General features: G+C 34.6%; 1 protein-coding gene across 2 annotated transcripts in view; it reads left to right on the top strand.

Moving 5' to 3' along the window:
• Window positions 1-23,104, top strand: part of LOC141556314 (potassium channel, subfamily K, member 16-like) — a 43,261-nt gene that overhangs the window by 9,417 nt on the left and 10,740 nt on the right. For both annotated transcript variants that reach the window (XM_074290242.1, XM_074290241.1), the window contains 3 exons: window positions 4,179-4,299; window positions 6,688-6,854; window positions 17,668-17,836. In XM_074290242.1, the coding sequence (XP_074146343.1) occupies window positions 4,179-4,299; window positions 6,688-6,854; window positions 17,668-17,836 (457 nt within the window). The remainder of the gene's footprint in view (window positions 1-4,178; window positions 4,300-6,687; window positions 6,855-17,667; window positions 17,837-23,104) is intronic.

The raw sequence follows: 23,104 nt of genomic DNA, 5'->3' as shown, positions 1-23,104 counted from the left end.
CCTATTTAATACTGTGGCTTGTTTGTACATATTGTTTACTATTAATATCCCTCATTAGATTGTGAGTTTTTTGGGGGGACAGTGGTTGTCTTTTGCTTCTTTTGGTATCCCTATCACTTTGCCGAGTGCTTGGAACATAATAGGTGCTTAATAAAAGTTTATTGACTGACTGACAGAAAGGGACACATAGGAGAAACGTTACAAAGATGAGAATGACAGGATTAAAACACTGATTGAATGTGAAACAGGTAAAGAAAGAGATGTGGCAGAAGGCATCTGAGTAATGTGGAAGGAGGAACAGGGGAGAAGAAAGAGCTCTCTCAGATTTCATTTTAGTTACTAATTTTTCTACGATATAAAGTACACAAATTATACTTAGATTTTGCCCCTCAATGGGCACTAAGTGTAGGACATAGGAGAGAGTGAGGAGACAAGAATTACACCTAAGTTATGAGGTTGGGTAACTGGGCTTTTGCTCAGGAGCTGAAGATAATGAGCTTGAATACTGGGAAAGAGGTTAGGGATACAAGAAGATCTGAGAGTCATATGCATTGGAATGACTATTGAAACCAGGGTAGCAGATGAGATCTTGAAGTGAATAAATGCAAAAAGAGAAGTGATGGCAGCTCAGGTCTGAGCCTTAGGGGATCCCCACTGTTAGCAGGAGTGACTTAGATGAATGTCTAGCAAAGGACACAGAAAAAGAGCAGATGGATAAGAGGAGGAAAACCTAGAGAGAAGAAGGAAACTGGGAGAAGTTTGTCATGTTTATTTACCTTATATCATTTACCTGCTTTAATTAAATATCTGTGCTTTGCATTATTGTGCACTTTGGTCTGGCAAAAGAGAAATCTTTGTTAGAGGAATTGCCTGTGGTTTTAAGCTTTCCTTCAACCTGTGTATAGCTTTCAGGATCTCATATTTGATGATGGTTAGGGAAAGAACGAGCTACAAAATGCATCTAGATGCATCTAAAATGCATCCAGAAAACGAACAACATGAATTGGACTTTGATAACTGAGAATTTTATAAGAGTATTTTGTTTCTTCTTCCAGGTGTTTTAGATTCACAGGATCATAGGCACAGGTGAGTTTAAAAAATTATAAGTACCTAGAAAAAGCCATTAGCTTGCATAATTAAGAAGTTGTGGTATCTGTGGGAAAAAGTCTGATAAGGTCAGACGCCAGATTGCAAATAGTTAAGAAAAGAATGAGAGGAAGGGAAGAGAAAGCACCTATTGTAGATAATCTTTTAAGGAGTTCAGTCACAAAAAGGAGAAATATGGGACAATAGCTAGTGGACTTGGATAGATAAGCTGGAGGTTTTTGAGCATGGTAAAGAGTTTTAGGCAAAAGGGAAGCAACTAGGTTAGGGGGAGTGATCCAACATTAGTTAGGGGGATATTTAAAGGGAGAAATCTGCTGGCAAAGATAGGATGGAATGAAATATTTTGCCTTGGCAAGATAAAAAGCCACTTATTTATGTGAAACAGAGGTAAAGAAGAGAGCAGCAAAAATCATTTGAATAATGTGGGATGAGAAACAGGGAAAAGAGGAAACTATGAAATTTTCTTTTACATTTACTAATTTTCATGGGAATGCCTGCCATCTAGGGGAGGGGGTGAAGGGAAGGAGGGGAAAATTAGGAACAGAAGGGAGTACAAGGAATAATGTTGTAAAAAAATTACCTATGCATATGTACTTTCAAAAATGTTATAATTATAAAATTAATTTTAAAAATTTTAAAAAGAGAAACATAATAAAAAGTATAAAAAATAGATTTACTAATTTTCATATTATGTAAACTATGTAACATACATAACACATCCTGGCACCTAAATCATTATGAAATTTTCATTGAAAAGATAAGGACCAGCAACATCTAACAATCTTTGGGAAGATGAGTGAGTTGGGGACAGTTATCTAAATCCAAGACAAATGTTGCAAACTCTACTTTAACTCTTCATTCTTGCCAAAGGGAAGCTCTAGGCTAATTTGCAAGGCAAGTGTTAAATTCTAGGAACATGGTGGGAATTAAAACATTTTCTTATTCCAACTCAAATGTCAGGTAATGTGTAATTCTTGTTGAGGCACATACAAAGTAATTAAATGCAGTCTTGACTTAATAGTTTTTTGATCAGTGGATAGGCATGGATATAGGACAGACTCACAAAAGAACTAAAATAGTTCTGACACTTCCATGTGAGAAATAGACAACATAGCTCATATAATTTATCCACAGACCAGTAGATAGTCGCACAGTTGGGAAGACAGCCTAGTAGATAGCACCAACAACTATAAATACATTAGAAAAAGCATCTTGGTGGAGAAAGACTGACATATGACTTTGCCAGAAGCTCTGATGTTCTAAGTAATTCTATGTATGAGGAAGCAGCAAGAGGCAGTGTTAGAGGAAAAGAAATATTTCAGCTGTAACATAGTACTGGGGGGGGGTATCAGTTGGCTGAGGGACACAAATTCTCTCTTATGTGTGTTTGTTAGCTACATAAATTTCCTGGATGCATGTGTTTCCACTCCCATGTGAGTTCTCTATGTATGTTTGTTTCCTTTCTAAAACATATCCTCTGGCTATGTATGTTCCCTATTTGTATTCTTTTTCCCACTAATGATCTGAGAATCTGTGGAAAGATGTGCCCCTGTGTAAGGGGGAGTGGAGTTTGTCATGGTTATTTATCTTACTATTCTGTTTTAATTAAATATCTATGCTTTGCATTGTTGTGTATTGTGGCGTGGCAAAAGAGAAATATTTGTTAGAAGGATTGCCTGTAGTTTTAAGTAGATATTGACCCAAAGATTTCCTTCAACCTGTGTATAGCTTTCAGCATCTCATATTTGATGATGGTTAGGGAAGAAATGAGCTACAATATCTAAAATGCATCCAGAAAGCTAACAACATGAATTGGACTTTGATAGCTGAAAATTTTATAAGAGTATTTTATTTCTTCCAGGTGTTTTAGACATAGTTAAGTTAAAGATAGTTGTTAAGAACAATGAAATCCTGAATATAGGGCAGCTAGATGACATAATGGATAGAGAGTGAGACTTAAAGTTAGGAAGACTTTTAATCTGGTCTCAGGGATTTATTAGCTATTTAACTCTGGACAATTAACCTAACCCTATTTGCCTCAATTTCCTTATCTGAAAAATGAGCTGGAGAAGGAAATGGCAAATCAATGCAGTATCTTTGCCAAGGAAATCCCATATGGGGTCAGAAAAGTTGGACAGGACTGAATAACAACAACAATGGTCCTAAATAATGGTTGGAGAAAAAGCAGTTAGGATAGTCCCACCATGCAAATAGTTTGTTATAATTCAGTCTGGGATTTCTGAGAAAATTATTTCCATTACTTTGGCTGACACTAAATTAACCTTGCAGATGACTAGACTTACCAATGTGTTAGTCATCTCACAAAATCTGTACATATCCTTTACATAAGCTTTTTAGTAATAAAAATAAGAGTATATCTTGTTTCTCTCATTACCAGACCCACTTTGGTACACAGTTACTTCTAGGGTCATTTCCCCTAAGGTAGGTAAGATTGTTAGCATTTTATTTGCTTTTAATTACACTCAATCTAATTTCTCAGAGCTTATTTTCAGAGTTGAATTTTACCCCTAGTTAACAAAGACCCCAACTTTCCATTATTACAGGAAGGATAACAATAATGACAAGAAATAACAACTTTTATTTCTACAGGGGATGACACAGTAAATAAAATTCCAGGCTTAGAATTAGGAAGGCTCATTTCCTAAGTTCAAATCTGGCGTGAGACATTTACTGGCTGTGTGACTCTGGATAAGTCACTTAACTGGCTCAGTTTCCTTATCTATAAAATAAGGAAGGAAATGACAAACCACTTCATCATATCTTTCAAGAAAACCCCAAATGGGGTCATGAAGACTCAGACATAATTAAAACAATTGAACAATTAACTACTCACAAAAACCATGTGAGGTCAGTAATATGATTATTATTCCTATTTTACAAATGAGGAAGCTCGTGTTCTAAGGAGTTAAATGTCTTGCCAGTGATTTGAGGTAGAATTTGAATTCTGGTCTGCTTGTTCCAATCAATATCCTATTCATTATGCCCACATGATTTCTATAAAAATCACAAGTAGACACACATTTAAAGAGTGCTTTTTTTTTTCCTTGCAGAATCTGACTCATGCAGTCAAAAAAGGAATATATCCCTTGGGAAATTCATCAGAGCTTGATCATAACAACTGGGATTTTAGCAACTCTTTTTTCTTTGTTGGCTCCACTCTATCCACAATAGGTAGGTATTATACTTATTTTCTAATCACCCTTCTGAGATTTCTCCTATGACCATAAGGTCATAGGTTTGAAGCTATAAACAACCTTAGAGTACATATAGTACAACATTCTTACTTTATAAATCAGGAAAATCAAATGAAGTAAATTATTCAAGGTTATACAGGTAGTAAGTGGCAGAAGATGATTCCAAATCATCTGTCTTAAATTCAATGTTCTTACTTGGGAATACTACCTGATTTAGCTTTGTCTAGAAATTCTAAGGATGATAGAGAGTTTTTTTTTTTTTTTTTTGTGTGAGACAAAATAAACAAGGATTTATTAAGTACTTCTTGATTGCAAGGTACTATGCTAAATGCTTTACCACTTCTTTTTCTGATCATACTTTCCCCAGAAGTATCATTCTTGTAAATATGTTGCATTTACTCTTTTTTTCCACTGTATCTTTCTCTATATACCTTAATGTCTAGTTATGTTTTGTAGTTAAGTGACATGCCCAAAATCACACAGATCTGGGAAATGGAAATGACATCTGAACAAAAGTTAGCCCCTCAAAATGACAAATCAAATATTTAAAAAGTTGATCTATAATCTATTCAGTGAGAAAGAACTTCCAGTATGAAAAGTCTTCTCATTCCCGGATAGGAAGTATGTCTGTTCCTTGTCTAAGAGAGTTACTTGGAGGGCACTTCCAAGTTGAGTGACTTGCATGTGGATACATAGTATATGTTAGGGGCAGAACTTTAATCTAGATCTGTCTGACTTCAGTCCTAACATTCTGGTTTAGCCAGAGCTTAATTAGAGTCAGTCTTAACATTTTGGTTTAACTAAAGAGTCGGTTCACTGCCAAACTTCATTAGCATTTAAAAAAATTATTTAATATGATTCCATAAAACATTATGCGATTTTTTTTTTAGCTGTTTGGGGAAGTTTAAGATGCCAAAAGAATGAAAGGAAAATATATTATACTATGTTATCTTTACACAAGAATAAAGGAATTACTGTGTCTTTCTAGACCAAAATGGGTAAACTGTATCATACATAGAGTAAAAATGAGTTTCAAAAGGAAACTGTTTTCTTATTGCTTTTGTTTTTTTAAAAAAATCTGTTGTGAGTTGGCTGTGACATATCAAGCAGCCATTGAGGGTTCCTATGAAAAGAATATGGCTTTCCTTGAGCAAGTTAGCCAGGATGTAAAATCCATGAAATGCTTTGGAAAAAGAGTGATGTATGAAAACATTAAAGTGCATTATATCATTCCCAAACACTCAAGATAAATTTTCCCCCAGGGACACTGATGACAGAAAATGAATTCTTAAAAGGGAGGGAACTGAGGGATTTTAGCTCTTTAAGTCAATAAATTAAAGGGAAAAAATAGCATTTGGAGCATTTTTCCCACAAGCAATGCCAAATCCACAGTACAGAGAAAAGAGCTTTCAGTTTGTCATGTAACATGTGAGATAACAATCAGTCCCCTAAGGCTATGGTATGACAAGAAGTGACCACAAAGTAAAAATGGAATTGATTTCCAGGAATAGGGATTTCTTGATTTAATTGTAATAGGTAGTTCTGTTCATGCTTGGATTTTTATTAGCCTCTTAGATTTTATCTGGATTTTTTGTAGTTGTTGTTCAGTCATTTCAGTCATGTCTGACTCTTTGTAACTCCAATTGGGATTTTCTTGGCAAAGATTTTGGAGTGGTTTGCCATTTCCTTCTCTAGCTCATTTTGCAGATGAGAAAACTGAGGCAAACAGTTTAAATGACTTGTCCAAAGTCATACAGCTAATAAGTATCTGACTGTTTTTGAATCCAAGTTTTCCTGACTCCAAATCTTGTTCCTCTAAGCTATATATAGCTACTCCTTTAATTAGATATACAAGACTTATGTGTTGTGGACATGAACACAAAACCAAAATTGTCCCTACCTTCAAAGAGCTTCTAATCTAATAAAACATGTGCATAAATAATTATAAGATAAAATATGATAAGGGATAATGTTAAGTAGATAAAGTTTAACATTTAACATTTTAAGAACATTTGATGAAAGGAAATGTATGTATGGTTCTTGTGAAAACTCATAAGTACAGGGGGGGAAATGTTCCAGACTCCATAAGCCCTAAGAAATTAACTGTCCCAAAAATATTTTCCTTTTTGTACTTAAAAAGGTCAAATAATCTTCCATGGGTAGTTTTAGCTTGGCAAATAATACCAAGCAGGGTATTTCAGTAAATTTTGAAATTTAGTTTGATGTCTCAGTCTGCATTGTGTGGTACCATGTACATGGTAGGTCTGTTAAAATAACAACTCCAATAATAACCAAGCCTAACATTAGAAGCACAAACTTATAGCAGCAAGAGAGGTCATTCAATTTATCACTTTCTTAAAAACAGGTTATGGGACTCTATCTCCCAAGACGGCTGGTGGACAGATTTTCTGTGTCATCTTTGCTTTGTTTGGAATTCCTTTAAATCTCATATTCCTTCACCAAGTGGGTAAGACACTTTCCATGTTATGTGAAAAGCTTGGAAAATGCCTTCAGAGTCAAGGAATGAAAGAGGTAATAATTATCCAGTATTTTAATACATGCTTGTTATCTATATTCTACTATCTTTAAGAAATGTCAACTGGGACCTGAGTACTTATTCAGAATAAGTATTCAAGGTATCAAATATAATAGGTATTGTGTTAGTTTAGAAAAATCAAGTCTGATAGGGTATTACAAAAATCTAATGGGTTCATCTATGATTATTGTTTACAGGTTTAGTATTCCAGAAGTTAATGATTCCTTTTTGATCCTTAGCCTATAGTTAGGGTAAGCTGGTGACAGATATCCAAGGAATGCTCTTATGATTGTTTCATGGTAGAAGTCCATAGAATTCAACCATAGAAATTTTTAAAGGAATGAGATACATATTTTTTACACCATATATGCTTTTTAATGAATATCTGAGTATAAATGTTAAGTAGACAATTGTTATTAATCTAGAAAGCAAATTTCTTTTTAAAAAACATTGGCGATAAATACAAGCTATGATATTCATATAGGACTATGGAACATTTATTTGAAGTGGCAAATTGAAAGGAGCTTTGTGATATCATATGAAACATGAACATATGGAACATTGGGATAATATTAAATAAAAACCTACCATCAATTGAATTAAGTTTAATTTGTGGGCTATAATCAAATTTCGTATCTTTTTCATTAATCTTTAATTAAAAAAAAAACTATTTTTAAAATTACCATTAAAATTCACACTTGTACTGAATTATTTCAATATATTTAAACTTAAAGAATTATTTTAAGATTATTTAAGATTTATCAAGTAATTTCTTTACGATAGGTTGTGAGTTGGGTCATGTATTGAGACTCAGGGAGTTTTTAAACTCCTAGTGAACAACTGTTAGATTTGATGCTTAAGAATAACCTGTTGAATTATAAAACCAATAACCAGTCCTAATTTCTCTCCTGAACTTCAGTTCTGCCTTTTGGACATCCCAATTGCCTTTTGGATATCTCAAATTAAATGCCCTGTAGGAATCTCAAACTCAAGTCCAAATTAGGACTTACCTTTTCCCCTAAACCTTCCCCTCTTCTCAACTTTCCTATTACTCAAAAGGGCATCCTCATCATCCTCCCAGGCACCTTGACTCCCAATCTCAGTTTCATCCTCAGTACTTCATTCACAATCACCCTTTATGTTCAATCTATTGTCAAATCTTATATTTTCTTCATGACATCTCCCATATTTCTTTCTCTCTACTAAAATAGCCATCTTGCTAGTATAAACCCTCATTATCTTTTGCCAGGATTATTCAATAATCTTCTAATGGGTCTCCCTATTTTAAGTCTTTCCCCATTCCCATCTATCTGTCATTCAAGTACCAAAGAAATCTTCTTAAAGTTCAAGTCTGATAACTCTTATCTGTTCCTTAACCTCACTCCAATAAACTTCAATGGCTTCCAATTACTTCTAGAATCAAATGTAAGATCTTTTTAATGGATCTTCACAAACTAATCTTTTTCTCCCTTCCTTATCTTTTTACACATAATTCCTCAGTTGAAGACAACTTAGTACAAACCCCCTCAGAGCCATTTCTCAGAGCTGAGATAAAAGAGAAGAAAGAAAAAGAAGAGCAACTTGCCTCTTATGGGTTCACTTCGTGGTGTTTATGCTGCATAGAACAGATAGGAATCACAAAAAAAGATCAAAAAGAAGGCTGCTAACAGTCAACAGACAGTTCCAGAAGAGGATGAATGGCTCATTCTCATCAATTTTAAAGATGGAGGAGGTCAACCAAAGAATACTACTCCATCCACATGATAAGGGATCCATAGAGCTCTGTGCTAGGTAAATTGGGAATGCTCAAAACATACCCAAAGAAGCCCAGGACTGGAATACTCTTTATTATCACTTCTGATTCTGAGCTCCTCTGACTTCCTTCAAAATTAAGCTGAAAACCCACCCCTTGCAGAATGCCTTTCTTGTATCCTTTCTCCATCCTGCTAATCTCTCTCTCTCAGATGATCTTCCTCTGAATTTATATCTATATCTATCTATATAGATATGTATATGTGTATAATTCTGCATTGTTGTATCCATTTGAATGTGAGCTCCTTGAGAAGAGGAACCATGCTTTTTTTTACTTTCTTGAGTGGTTAGTACAATGCCCAATATGTAGTAACTCCTTAATAAAATGCTTATTAACTGACTATGCAACAAGGCCTCTAACTCATATACTTATTTAATTTAATTCATTCATCAATTATTAATTGTTTACTATGTTCCTAGGACTTTGCTAGGCTCTGGGGATTTAAATGTTTATAAGATCATAAATCTATAGGGCAAGAAACCTCTGTTATCTAGTCTAATATCCTCATTTTTGCATGTAGACTCTATTGTCCATTTGGCAAGGATAAATTCTGCTGGGAATAAAAATTCCACACACAAGTCAGGATATGCATTTGTCAGTACATTTAGCAGGAGTTTCCTAACCTTTCATCATGGATTCCTTTGGTTATCTGGGGGAAACTGCAGGCCCTTTTTCAAAATAATATTTTAAATCCATAAAATAAATACATAGAATTACAAAGGAAATTGATTATATTGAAATTCATTCTCTTTCTCTCTCTCCTTTTCCCTCTCTCTCTCTCTCTCTCCTCCTTCCTTCCTTTCCTCCCTCCTCCCATCCCCTAACAAGTTCATAGACTCCAAATTACCAATCCCTGATGTATTATAATCTTTCAACTATTTAAAGGAATAGTGTCTCTTTTCTCCTTATCTTCAGGAGAAACTGCCTTAAGAGGTTATGAGGTTCACCAGGTTACAAGGATGAATAAGGAGGCTTAAGCCTAGATTGGGAAGAGGAGTCAAAGTGGATTATTCACAATATCCACAGAGGGGAAATGAGATGCCTGAACATATAGAGCTTGTTATTGGAGATGGGATTCAAATCCATATCTTATATTTCTTTCTCCTTCTATACTGATCTATACCATTATCTACTGGCCATGTTGTAACACTGGAGTAACTGAATCACACCCATCTTGCTAATCTTGTTATAAAAAGAACCAAAACACTTAAAATGGAAGGGTGGCTTTCAGGAAAATAAAGGAATGGGCTAGATTGACCTGAATGACCTGAATCAATTAGGAATATCAATTAATGTGTTGCTTGACTGTCTCCTCTTTGCAATCTTCATAAAGCAATCTTTGATCACAGTAGATAAAATTGTAGTTTATGTGACAGAAAAGGAAAATGTTGAGAAAATAAAGACTTGATGAAGCTAAAATATACTTTGATATTTAGCGATACCATAAAAGTGAGTGAATAGTGCAAATTATGTTGGAAAATAAATTTCAGGATCAAGAAACTAAAGAGGGCAAAGATTTGAAATTACTCAAAGTTTCACACTTGGCCATTATGAACAATTTTCAAGAATATCAGAAGGTACCAAATATTTCAAGCACTGAATGACATTGTTTAAAAAATTGAAATTGGCCATATCCTTTTATTTATTAGTACTTTATTTTTCCAAATACATGCAAAGATAGTTTTTAACATTCACCTTTGCAAAACCTTGTGATCCAAATTTTTCTCCCTTTCCTCCACTTTCCACAAGACTGCAAGCAATCCAATATAGGTTAAACATGTATAATTCTAAACATATTTTTGTGTTTGTCATGCTGTGCAAAAAAAATCAGAGCAAAGGGGAAAACAAAATACAAGAAAGCAAGAAAACAACAACAACCAAAAAAAGTGAAAATATTGTTCTTTGATTCCCATTCAGTCTTCATAGCTCTCTCTCTGGATGTGGATGGCACTTTGCATCCCAGGTCTGCTGGAATTGCCTTGAATCCCCCCACTTCTTTTTTTTTTTTTTTTTTTTTTTTTTAGTAAATCCCACATGGATAGATAGTTTTCAACATTCATTCTTGCAAAACCTTGTGTTCCAGTTTTTTTTCTCCCTCCTCTTCCCCACACCCTCTCCTCTAGAAAGCAAGTAATCCAATATGTTAAACAAGTGCAATTCTTCCATACACGTTTTCACAATTATCATCCCGCACAAGAAAAATAGGATCAAAAAGGGGGAAAAAAAGAGAAAGAAAACAAAATGCAAGCAAACAACAAAAAAGTGAAAATATTATGTTATGATCCACACTCAGTGAATCACCACATTATTAAAAAGAGAAATTGGTTTTATCTTAACTGCAGTGCAAAAGAGGAGGAAGCTATTCTTGAATATTAACATTGCCACATAGAGATGGCACTCATGGGAGGAGAACAGATGTCAGTCAGGAGCAGCTTTTATGGGAAGCCCTTAGGAACAGTGTATGTCTGGTGTCTCAGATGTACAGCAATTTGTGCACTATGATTGAAGGCCCCCAAAAGTCACTCAAGTCACTCAAACTTACTTAGAGTTTTTATACAAATGTCTTATGTGACACTAATAGGACACTGTCTTGTTATCTGTGAAGCAAGGCAGTGGGGAATAATTTGGATCAATGGAAAGACAATATTCTTTGAATTGTCTTATTCTTCAGTAGGAATGAGGAATGGGGGTTGGAGAATCAAGAAACTTAACTCTCACTATGCCATGGTATAAAAATGACTGGGCGCTATTTCATCTTGGGTGCTGTGACTGAACTAATCAAATTGGTTTTCACTCGCTCACATTAGCAAACTGGTAACAGACACAGAATTTCAGAGTCACTGTTTATGTGCATTTGTAATTGAGTTATAGCAAAGTCAAATAAATAATAGGTTATATGAAATGAAAACAAGAGGAAGACACTGTGCAATTGCAGTAAGATCAATCTATTTTGGTGAGCTTAGGAGTTAATTGGAAAAATAGAAAATGGATAATTGAAAGGCATTGCTTTAGACTATCATTGTCTCTTAAAGACATTTAACTGATGTATCAAAGTCACTATTTTGAGTTCAGAAACAATTTTAGCAACAAATACTTAATCTTCTTGCCACATCGTAGCTAAAGACTACTGAACTAGAGCAATAGGCTTATTTATAAAACATCACAGCACAATACTGGTAGACTATGAACAATATTATCTCACAAAATAATGAAAAGTAGTTGCAGAGAAAATAAATCTTTAGAGAGCTAAGCGTGAGACATAACAAAGTCAAGAACATTTGTGGATAAAACTGGAAAGAAGACAACATACAAGCATCATGGAACAAAGTTGCCAGCACTTTTGTAACGTGTTCTCATAGGTAATAATGTATATAGTATTGTAAGGGTGAATTAATACCACTTAAAATATTAAGTTAGGAAGAACAGTTGGATCAGGCTGAACACAAACAGAAGAAATCTATGATGTAGACAATATCATTTTAAAGGTACTTAAGGGATAGAATTTCACGATTTCTAAAAGAGATGATTAAAAAAGAATGGAAAACATATGGTGTTTGAATATATAAAAGGCGCCAAGAAGACATTAGCAACTACTGACTCACATGCCTGCTTTTTGTCTCCATAAAATCTTTCTGAGAAGGTTTTGTGCCTTTATTGATGATATCTTGGATGAAAATATGAGAAGAAAATAGGAAGGTTTTCATAGATAGGCTTCTATAACAGATGACATTTTTATGATTATTCTACCTACTAAGAAATATAGATCATAAATGACCCCTTTGAATTATTTATTGATTTGAAAAAAAATAACGACTCAGTAGAACAAAAGAAAGTATAGCTATGATTACTTTCCTCATATAACAACTTTCACATTCTATATAGACAGATAGACAGACAATTGGGTAGGTAAGTAAATAGAGACAGAGATGGAAATAGCTGATACATAAATGAGGGAGGAAAAAATATATATATGTATATATACACATATATATACATACATATATATGTGTATATATATATATATATATATATAGACAGACTTAGAGACAAAGAAACAGAGAGAGATAAACAAAGACAGAGACAAAAGGAGAGAAAAACAGAAGCAGAAACACAGAGACAGATGGAGAGACAGACACAAAGAGAGATATTAATCAAGCCCTTGCTATGTGCCAGGGACTATGCTCAGACCTGAAATTAAAAATAGAGTCAAAATCTAAGACATTCTCTGCTTTCAAGTAAGCATATCTACCATGAAAGCATGGTAGACAGGAATGAATTCCCCAATCAGAGAAAGAGACTGTAGCTTGAAGTTGGCTGATGGGGTAGAGTTCATGCATGCAAGTTTGGAGAGGAACTCGCCAGAGGAGGAGACTAGGTGTGGCAGTATTTCTGGTGTGAAAGTGGCTGCTGGATAAAGTTCCAGAAAGAGTTTTTAAGACTTCAGGAAGGATACATTTACAGAGATAAGCATCAGGGGCAGCTAGATGGTACATTGGATAGAGCCCCAGCCCTGAAGTTAGAAGACCCTGAGTTCAGAAACTTAACACTTCCTAGCTGTGTGACCCTGGGCAAGTCATTTAACCCCAACTGCCAGAGAGAGAGAGAGAGAGAGAGAGAGAGAGAGAGAGAGAGAGAGAGAGAGAGAGAGAGAGAGAGAGAGAGAGAGAGAGAGAGAGAATAAACTTATATAACTTCTTGATAGGACAGATAGGTAGATAGCCTGGAGTTAAGAAGACTCCTCTTCCTGAATTCAAATCTGGTCTCAGACCTTCTTAGCTCTGTGACCCTGGGGAAGTCACTTTACCCTATTTGTTTCTGGTTCCTCATCTGTTAAATGAGCTGGAGAAGGAAATGGCAAAATACCCTTTGCTAAGAAAAATCCAAATGGGGTCACAAAGAATCAGACAAGACTTAACTAAATGAACAACAAACAACTTTCTTGCTAGGATCTGGAAAGCTATTTTATACAAAGTCCAAAGATTTAAAAAGATTCTCTGTTGTGAAGTTCTTAAAATGTTTTTAGCTTGTAAATGACATTATTTTAATTGAACTCAGCCTTGGAATACTATAAAACCAGGGAAGTACAGAATGATGCAATATAGATTTGCATATACAAATCTGAAATACAAAGTAGATAAATATATATATATATATGTATATAGAAAACCTATGTCACAGACAATTGAATTAGTTTATGGGATATCTTTATCCATATCTATACCAATATCTAAATGGTTGCCTTTATTTTATATATAGATATCACTATCTAGATTTCTAAAGAGATCTTTGTCTGCTGTTTTCACTGGAAACACAAGTATATTCAAAGTTTTTTTGATAGAGTGATAGTCAGTTAGAAAACTAGCATTTATTAAATTATCTACTATGTTTGAGGTACTGTGCTAAATTCTTAAAGATACAAGGAAAGGCAAAAAAATAAGAACAACAACAAAAAACGCTCAACCTTCAAAGCATCCAAAAATCAAATTCTCAGCCTTGCTTTCAAAGAGCATATATGTCAATGGGAGAGAGAATGTGCAAGCAATTATATATACAAGATAAATTGGGGATTGTCTTACAAGGAGGCATTAAAAATTAAGGAGGACCAAAAAAGTGTTGTTGTTGTTTTTTTTTTTTGAATAAGGTGGACAAATAGGGAATGGGAAGGAGAATATTCAAGTATTGAGGACAACCAATAATAACACTCAGGGTAGAGAGATGAAGTGTCATAACTGAGGAAAATAAAGAAGGCTAGGATAACCAGATCACAGAATATGTGGGAAGGAGTAAGGTATAAGATTGCTAGAAAGATAAAAGGGGGACCAAATTATGAAGGGCTTTAAGAATCAAATATAAGATTTTATATTTGATCCTAGAGGCAATCAGGAGCCACAATAATTTACTAAATAAAGAATTCACACTGCCATATATATGCTCTAAGATCATTTTTATAGCTAATTGAAAGATGGGTTAGAGTAGAGAAAGACCTTAGGCAGAGAGATCAATCAGCAGGCTATCACATGAGGTGATAAAAGCCTGCACCAGGGTGGTGGCAGTGTCAGAGGAAAAAAGGGGGTATATATAAGAGATGTTAAAAAGGTAGAAATTACTGAACTTTATGACTAAATGGAAATGAGATGAAAGGATGAAGATGACTGAAATTATGGTGGTGATCACCAACAGTATGGGGGGGGGCTGGATTTGGAAAGAGAGAGAGAAAGAAAGGAAGAATAAAAGAAAACAAAGGGAAGGAAAAATGGATGGAAGGAGAGAAAGAAAAAAAGAAAGGGAGAGAGGGAAGGAGGAAGATGACTTAAGATAATGGGTTTGCCTATGACATGTTTTATGATAATCTTGAGCATCTTCCATAATCAGCATATACTTGCTTGAAGTTAACTCAGTGGAGTGTTGAAAGAGATAGAGCCAGAGGAATCTTATATGATCTATCCTTCTTGATAATTAGTGTAACCATAAAGACGTCACCTATTATAGAAGATTGTGAAAGCCTATCTGTCTTATCTTATATTTTTCATCAAAGACTATATTTCATTAAACATTCCCACAAAGATTTTATTGACTTAAGAAAACAGGCATATGACTATACATTGCTGATGACTTCTTGGTTATCTATCTATCTATCTATCTATCTATCTATCTATCTATCTATCTATCTATCTATCTATTAATAAAAGCTATTCAAAGTAAGCTTAAAATTTGATGTTTCAAAACTGAAAATATAAATGTCTTTATACTATCTACATTTTAGAAAATGATTATGGAGTTTTTTTTCCTGCTGACAGTATTTTTTCCTCCTAAGAAGCTTATCCTTTGCCTATAAATTGGAGAATAAATTATGATACATGAATGTTATGGAATATTATTGTTCTGTAAGAAATGACCAGCAGGATTATTTCAGAGAGGCTTGGAGAGACTTATATGAACTGATGCTGAGTGAAATGAACAGAACCAGACCATTGTACATGGCAACAACAAGACTATATGAAGATCAAGTCTGATGGACATGGTTCTCTTCAACAATGAAATGATTCAAACCAATTCCAATTGTTCTGTGATGAAGAGAGCCATCTACATCCAGAGAGAGGAGTGTGAGAACTGTGTGTGGATCACAACATAGCATTCTCATGCTTTCTGTTGATGTTCGCTTGCATTTTGTTTTCCTTCTCAGTTTTTTTTTCTTTTTAGATCTGATTTTTCTTGTGCAGAAGATAACTGTGTAAATATGTATACATGTATTGGATTTAACATATATTTAAACATTTAACATGTACTGGACTACCTGCCATTTAGGGGAGAGGGGAAGGGGAAGGAGGGAAACATTTGGAACAGAAAGTTTTGCAGGGGTCAATGTTGAAAAATTACCCATCCATATATTTTGTAAATAAAAAAGCTTTAATAAAAAAGTAAAAAAGCTTATCCTTGACAGAAATTTCATAAATCTTTAACATCCTTGTGGAAGTCAGTGAGAAGTTAATTTGCTTTGACATTGCTATTCACTGTTGGAGCTTCTTTGTTATTGTTCGCTATTAATATTGTTTAGCTGTTTTAATTGTATTCAATTCTTTTTACTTGATTTTTGGGTTTTCTTGGCAAAGACACTTGATTGGTTTGCCATATCCATCTCCAGGTCATTTTACTGATGAAGAAACTGAGGCAAATGGGGTAAAGTGATTTGCTCAGGGTCGCACAGCTAATAAATGTGCAATTCTATACATATGTGCAATTCTATACATATTTTCACATTTATCATATGGCACAAGAAAAATCACATCAAAAAGGGATAAAAGCAAGCAAACAACAATATAAGGAGTGAAAATGCTATGTTGTGATCCACACATAGTTCCCACACTCCTCTCTCTGGGTGTAGATGGCTTTCTTCATCACAAGATCATTGGAACTTGTCTGAATATCTCATTGTTGAAAAGAGCCAACTGACTGTTTTATTGTGAATCTATCTATAAGTGGAGAAGTTGAGAAAAAGAGATACAGGAGCTTATCCTTTATCGTGCACTGGCTTTGCACATTTTGCAACTGCTTCTACCATAGTACCTTCTGCAGGATAAAATTATCTATTAGAAAACCACAATTGATGCTACATCATCATGGGATAATCTCATTTAGTAATTTTTCCTTATTTTTGTAGGGAGGGTAAGTAAATTTGAGTATTTTCTCTCTTGTCTGCATTTTTCACAATTAAAAATGTTGGAACTTGAGTATTCAGTTTTTTAAAAGACTCTTCATTGCTTCCCTTTTTATCATACAAATAATAATAATAGCATTCTATAATGATTTAAGGTTTGTAATGCATTTTTACAAATATTATTTCATTTGATCCTCCCAATAACCCTGGGAGGTAGGAGCTATTATTGTATACATCTTAAATATGAGGAAACTGAGGCACAGAGAAAATAAGGGACTTGTCCAGGGTCACAGGAGCAGGGAGCAATTGAGTCAGGATTAGAACTGAAACCTTCTGGATTCCTAGTGCTATGTTCTATTAAAGTACTACCTATTAATTCTGTATTTTCAAGCAAGAGGAAAAATAATTTGAAGTCTGGGAGCTATCTCAGGAAAGTCACATTTGACAACTAAAATGAAGAACATGCTCTTAAAATATATGATTGACATAGCTCTTAATACAATGCCAAGCCCATAATAGGTGCCCCAAAGTCATGACTGAAGATAATGCATGCACTTAGCCTGTCTATTATTAGGACTATGAATAATTGTATCATAAGCATTGGTTCACCATTGGGTGAATAAGTAAAAAGCACATCTTTAAGACAAATATCCCAGTTACAGACTAGAAAAATATAAAATCGTTCCCCCCCCCAATTAGATCTTAAAGATATTTAAGTTCAAAATACTATTACTGACTTCACTGTAAACTGTGAGCTCCTAGAAGAGAGCAAAACTATTTGAGTCATGCTAGGTTAGTGGTGTGCCTAAATTTTTTTTTATCCCTTTTCATTTTTCTCTAGAAAAAAATCAAATTTCTGACACTTCTGTTTTTCCTGATGACTGGACTTCTCATATTCCTTGGATTACCACCAATTGTCTTCCACTCAACAGAGGATTGGACCTATAGTGAAGGAATTTATTTTGCATTCATCACTCTAAGCACTGTTGGTTTTGGTGATTATGTAGTAGGTAAGGACTCTCATGTTCCTATTTGAAGTAGCTCTTTCATTTAAAGCAGCAGATTGAAATAGGTTTTGAAATAAAGTGTCAACCTGAGATGCATCATGTATTTACTGGAGTTAAGAAATGCTGAAACTTAAACACATACACACACTCACATACTTATACGCATATAGTAAATATTCAACAATTTTTCATAGAATCTAGTCACTTTTATCCAATCTAGGCCCTTTCTATTCACCTTTCTTTCTCTTATGGGAAGGATATAGGAATCAAGGAAGCAAGCAAGGAAGCAAGGAAGGGAGGGAACAAGCATTCACAAAATGTCTATATGCCAGGCAGGGTGCTAAATACTTAACAAATATTGTCTCATCTGATTTCCACAACAACATGAGGAGGTAGGTATTAACTGAAGCAAATAGAAGTTAAATGACTTACCAAAAGTTAGTGTCTGAGGCTAAATTTGAACTAACATCTTCTACTCTAACTACTGTGACTCCTAATAGCTAGAGAAATGCTTCTTAAATCTTTCTTTCACTTGTCCATACAAGATGCACCAAAAGTATGTGTAATGAAAATAGTAAATTCAGTTAAACTATCTTGTTCTTCACATTCTGGGCTTTTTGTTAGTATAAGGACTTCTAGGGGAAGAAAGACTCCCCAAATACTCTTATTCATTTTTCTTTTTTTATAATAGATTTTTATTTTCAAATGCAAAGATATTTTTCAGCACTCATGCTTGTAAAATCTTGTGTTCCCTTCTTTTCTCCCTCCCTTCCTCCTAACCCCCTCCTCTAGATAGCAAGTATTCCAATATATATTAAATATGTGCAATTCTTCTAAAAATATTTCCACATTTATCATGCTGCTTAAGAAAATTCAGATCAAAAAGGGAAAAAAATGAGAAAGAAAAAAACCAAGCAAACAACAAAAAAGGTAAAAATACTATGCTGCGATCCACGTTCAGTCTCCGTAGTCTTGTCTCTGGATGCAAACAGGTCTCTCCATCACCTCTAAAAAGATCCAACTCTTATTCATTTCATTGACCCAATAGATAAGATGTAGGACATTGCCTGTCATAGGTTATGGTATATAGGTTAAGTGACTTCTCCAGAAAACTTGTCCTTAAAACATAGATGTATGAAAAACGCATCATACATAGATGGAGAGTCAAGCAGGTTCAAGTCTCATCTCTGACCCTTACAGGCTCTATGATACTGGCCAAGTCACTAACTTCTCTATGTACTTAGGCAGTTCTGTAAGAATATATATAGTCTGTAGTGATGAAGGGAATTACTTAACAGGCATTTCTAATACTGATGAAATCAGAAATCTAGGACAACTTCAAATATGGTACCAAAGATAATGGTGTCAAAAAAAGTGAAAAAATATCTAGAAGTTCTTTTTTCAAGCAAACCAAAGTTGTTAGCCCAGAGATTCCATTTATGGAGGGGACTTCCATACTTTAAGAGGTTCATTTTTGTGCGATACATAGTGAATGAGGAAATGCATAAGACTCTACTTCAATGAGAAGCTACCCTTTCCTAACCCCCAACAGTTTACTGATACTTCTAGAAGGCCATCATTTTTTTTGATGTTTTATTGTGTAGTGATTACTCTAAGTTTGCAAAGACCATAACAAATTTTGAAGTGCACTGATTGGTAACATTAGGTTGAATATTTGGAATATATGCTTAGTTTTAGATTTCAGAGAGGCTTACCACTCACAACCTTGTGATGTGAAGTAATAGCTTTGGAAGTCATAGTCAGCCATTAAACAATGGCATTCCCATTATAAAAATTAATTTTTAAAATCGAGTTTGAAGAACATGAATCAGCCTATGTGTGGTATAGAAGGAAGAACTCTGAAGTCCAGAAGTTTAGGTTTTGTTCCTAGGTCTGTGTGTAACTGACTGTGTGACAAAGTTGGTTAACATTATTTGCTTTAATGCCTTAATTTCGGCAAAATGGTGGACTAGATCAGAGTTTCTCAAGAATCTTGGAGGTAGAAGTCTATGAAACTCTTTCAGAGGGCCTACAAATTCAAAATTTTTATTTCTTATATGATAAATATCTATAAATATAACCCACATAAGCAAAAATTCTTTGGACAGATCCTCAATAATTTTTAATAATATAAAGATTCTGAGAACAAAAGTTTGAGAACCACTGGACTAGATAATATTTATGTTATCCAGCTTTCTTTTTCTAAAAGGAAGAGACTAAGAGGAAAGGAAAGGAAAAAAATAATTTGGAGAAAGAAATTGCTAACTAAGCTCTAGGACACTATGTTAAGTACCAGTATTAAGCAACCAGTGAAACTCTTAAGAAGCTTACATTCTTGTGAGAGAAGTTATTGTACACTCATTTCAATCGTGTCTGACTCTTTGTGACCCCCATATGGGGTTTTCTTGTCAAAGATACTGGATACTGTCATTTTGTTCTCCATCTTATTTTGCAGATGAGGCAACCAAATTTAAGTGACTTGTCCAGGTTTATATATTCAGTGTCTGAGGCCAGACTTGAACTCAGGAAAAGGACTTTTTTTTACTTTTCCTGACCTCAGACCTGGCATTCTATCCATTTTTGAAAAGCATGAGGCAGGCAGGAACTTGATGCAAGGGTTGGATTTTGAAGTCTGGAAGTTAGGAATAGAGGCAGGACTGGAATGAAGGCTGGCTTAGGCCCCTTCAAAAAGACTCCAGAAGGAACTCAGCAATGGAAGATCAGGGAATGTCTTACTAAAGGATAATCTACAATTGAAAAGATTTCTTTCAACTAAAAGAATTTGTGATGATTCATAATCCACAAAAAATTGGCAGCATCCATGTGCCCAACCACAAAATTTGTACAGTTCTTATTCATACTTGCTATAAAGATGAACTCTATATTTTTGGTATGCTTCATCAAAAATATTGCATCAAGACTGAAGAAATTATTTTTTTCTGATCACTGTCAGGTATAGGATAATTGAGTGCTAGAGCCATGACTTTCCAACAAATTGTTCTCACAAATATCCTTTCAGAAGAATGAAAGGGAAATTGAATGTTTTGTTGAATCAAAAGAAACCCTCCTTAGCATCCTTGATTTTAGAGCTAGAAGATAAATTAAAAGTTATTTAATATAGATCCATGATTTTATAGAGGAAGAAACTAAAGACTAGAGATGTGGGGTCTGCCTGAGGTTACACGACTTGTTATTGCTGTTCCTTCTTCTTTTTCAAAGAGGGCCAATGACATAACAGGGTGATGTCTTGACCTGTGCATGAATTGAATTAAAGTAAGATCACATAGCTAGCTAGTTATTAGTTGAGTTATTTTCTTTTTCAATAACTACATGATAGTGTTTACTATCAGTATCTTAAAAAGAGAGAATGCCACAGTGATCATTAACTAGGGCAGAGCAATCAGAGGTTTTCCCCAGGTGATGGCATCTGGAAAAATACATTTCTTCCCCACAAGGATTCAGAGACAAGCTTCATTATATTTCATTATCCTTTGCCAGCCAACGAGGTCTTCATCTTTATGCTGACTTCTCCATAGTTTTTGGGTTTTTTTTAATCATGGAATTCCTCCCCCTGGGTCCATTTTGCCCTCCTCTTCAACTCCCATAAGTTAGCTTCTCTCATATTATAAAATAGGTATACCTGGACCATGCTGACTACTTTCCCACCCCCACCTCCTACTCCATTGTACCATCTTCTGTTCAACTCTGCCCCCTCTCTACTGTTTTAGTTCTGGTGAAAGACATGCTAGTTACAGCATTGCCAGGTGACATGCCATTGAAACTAGATACATATGGTAATAACATCTGACCCATATTTTGTTCCTCTGTTAGTTTTCATGCTGAGCGTAAAAACAATTAAAATGTTCTTTTTGTGCTGAATTTCCTCTAGTGTTTCCTCTGTCTTAATGATGGGTCAAGCATGCTGCTCACAAGCTGTTCATGCCATAGTATCCCTGCAGGGCACAACCTTTTATTAGAAAAGTACATAAGGAATCTACAGTTGGTGTGGCAGCTCACATCATGATGATGTTCTTTTCAAATGGATTTGGGAGAGGAATTGACTCTATTAACCTCTATTTTAAAATACCTTTGATTGTATTAGAATCTTAAGTTTGCACAGTAGCCATATATTGGATCCATGTCCTTGTCCAACTGGAGTGCTTTGTGTCTGAAAAACTTTAAAAAGACTTTTAAAAAAAAGTAGCATGATATATTAGAAGGCACATTGAACTCAGTCAGGAATGACCTGGATTTGAATCCTGTCTCTGTCACTTAATGTTTGATTTTGGACAGATAATGCTAAACTTCTGTGAATCCTAGTTGTACTGGATGAAAAAAAATATTCTGATGCCCAAGTTACAAAATTTGGGAAGGCTAGGGAATAAAAAAGAATGAATGACCTTCACTGATTTGGTAAGAATCTGGGTATATAAGTTTAATTTTTAAAAATTATTTTCAGGTCCATCTCTTCCTTTCACACTTCCACCCCATGCATAATCACTACTGCCCTCACCTTCAGTTGAGGAAGCAAGAAAAACTCCACTCCTGATATGTGTGGTTAGATAAATCAAATGATCTCTTTGGCCATATCTTTCTCATCTCTCTCTCTCTATCTCCATCTTCATCCCCATTCCCATCTTCTGTCCCAAATAATATGTTTAAATCTTCTTACTTTAAATTATCTCTCAAGAAATGGGTAGCATATTTAATTTTGAGTCCTCTGGAAATGCAGTTGGTTCTAATATTGATCAGAGTACCTAAGCTTTTCAAAGTTGTTTGACTTTGTATTATTGCTGTTATTGTATAAATTATTCTACTAGTTCTACTCATTCCATTCTACATAGGGTCATACAAATATTCCCATGTTTTCTGAAGCTATCTCTTTCATCATTTCTTTATTTAATATTTTAACTTTCCCCAGTTACATGAAAACTGTTTTTTAAACTTTTAGTCCCAGATTCTCTCTCTGCCTCCATACTCCTACCTTATATGAAGTTATGCAAAACATTTCCATAAAAGGCATGTTGTGAAAGAAAATAGATCTCCCCCTGCCTCCCTCCAAAAAAAACTTTAAGAAAAATAAAGTTAAAAAATACGCTTCAGTCTGTATTCAGACACAATCAGTTCCTTCTTAGGTATGGATAGCATTTTTCATCATAAATTCTTCAGAGCAGTCTTGGATCACTGTATTTCCGAGAAGAGTAAAGTCATTCACAGTTGATCATCCCACAACATTGCTATTATTTTTACATAGTACATTTCATTTTGCTT

The sequence above is a fragment of the Sminthopsis crassicaudata genome, chromosome 2 (assembly GCF_048593235.1).
Source record: "Sminthopsis crassicaudata isolate SCR6 chromosome 2, ASM4859323v1, whole genome shotgun sequence".
NCBI classification, from domain to species: Eukaryota; Metazoa; Chordata; class Mammalia; order Dasyuromorphia; family Dasyuridae; genus Sminthopsis; species Sminthopsis crassicaudata.
This window is presented reverse-complemented; position numbering and strand designations above follow the sequence as displayed.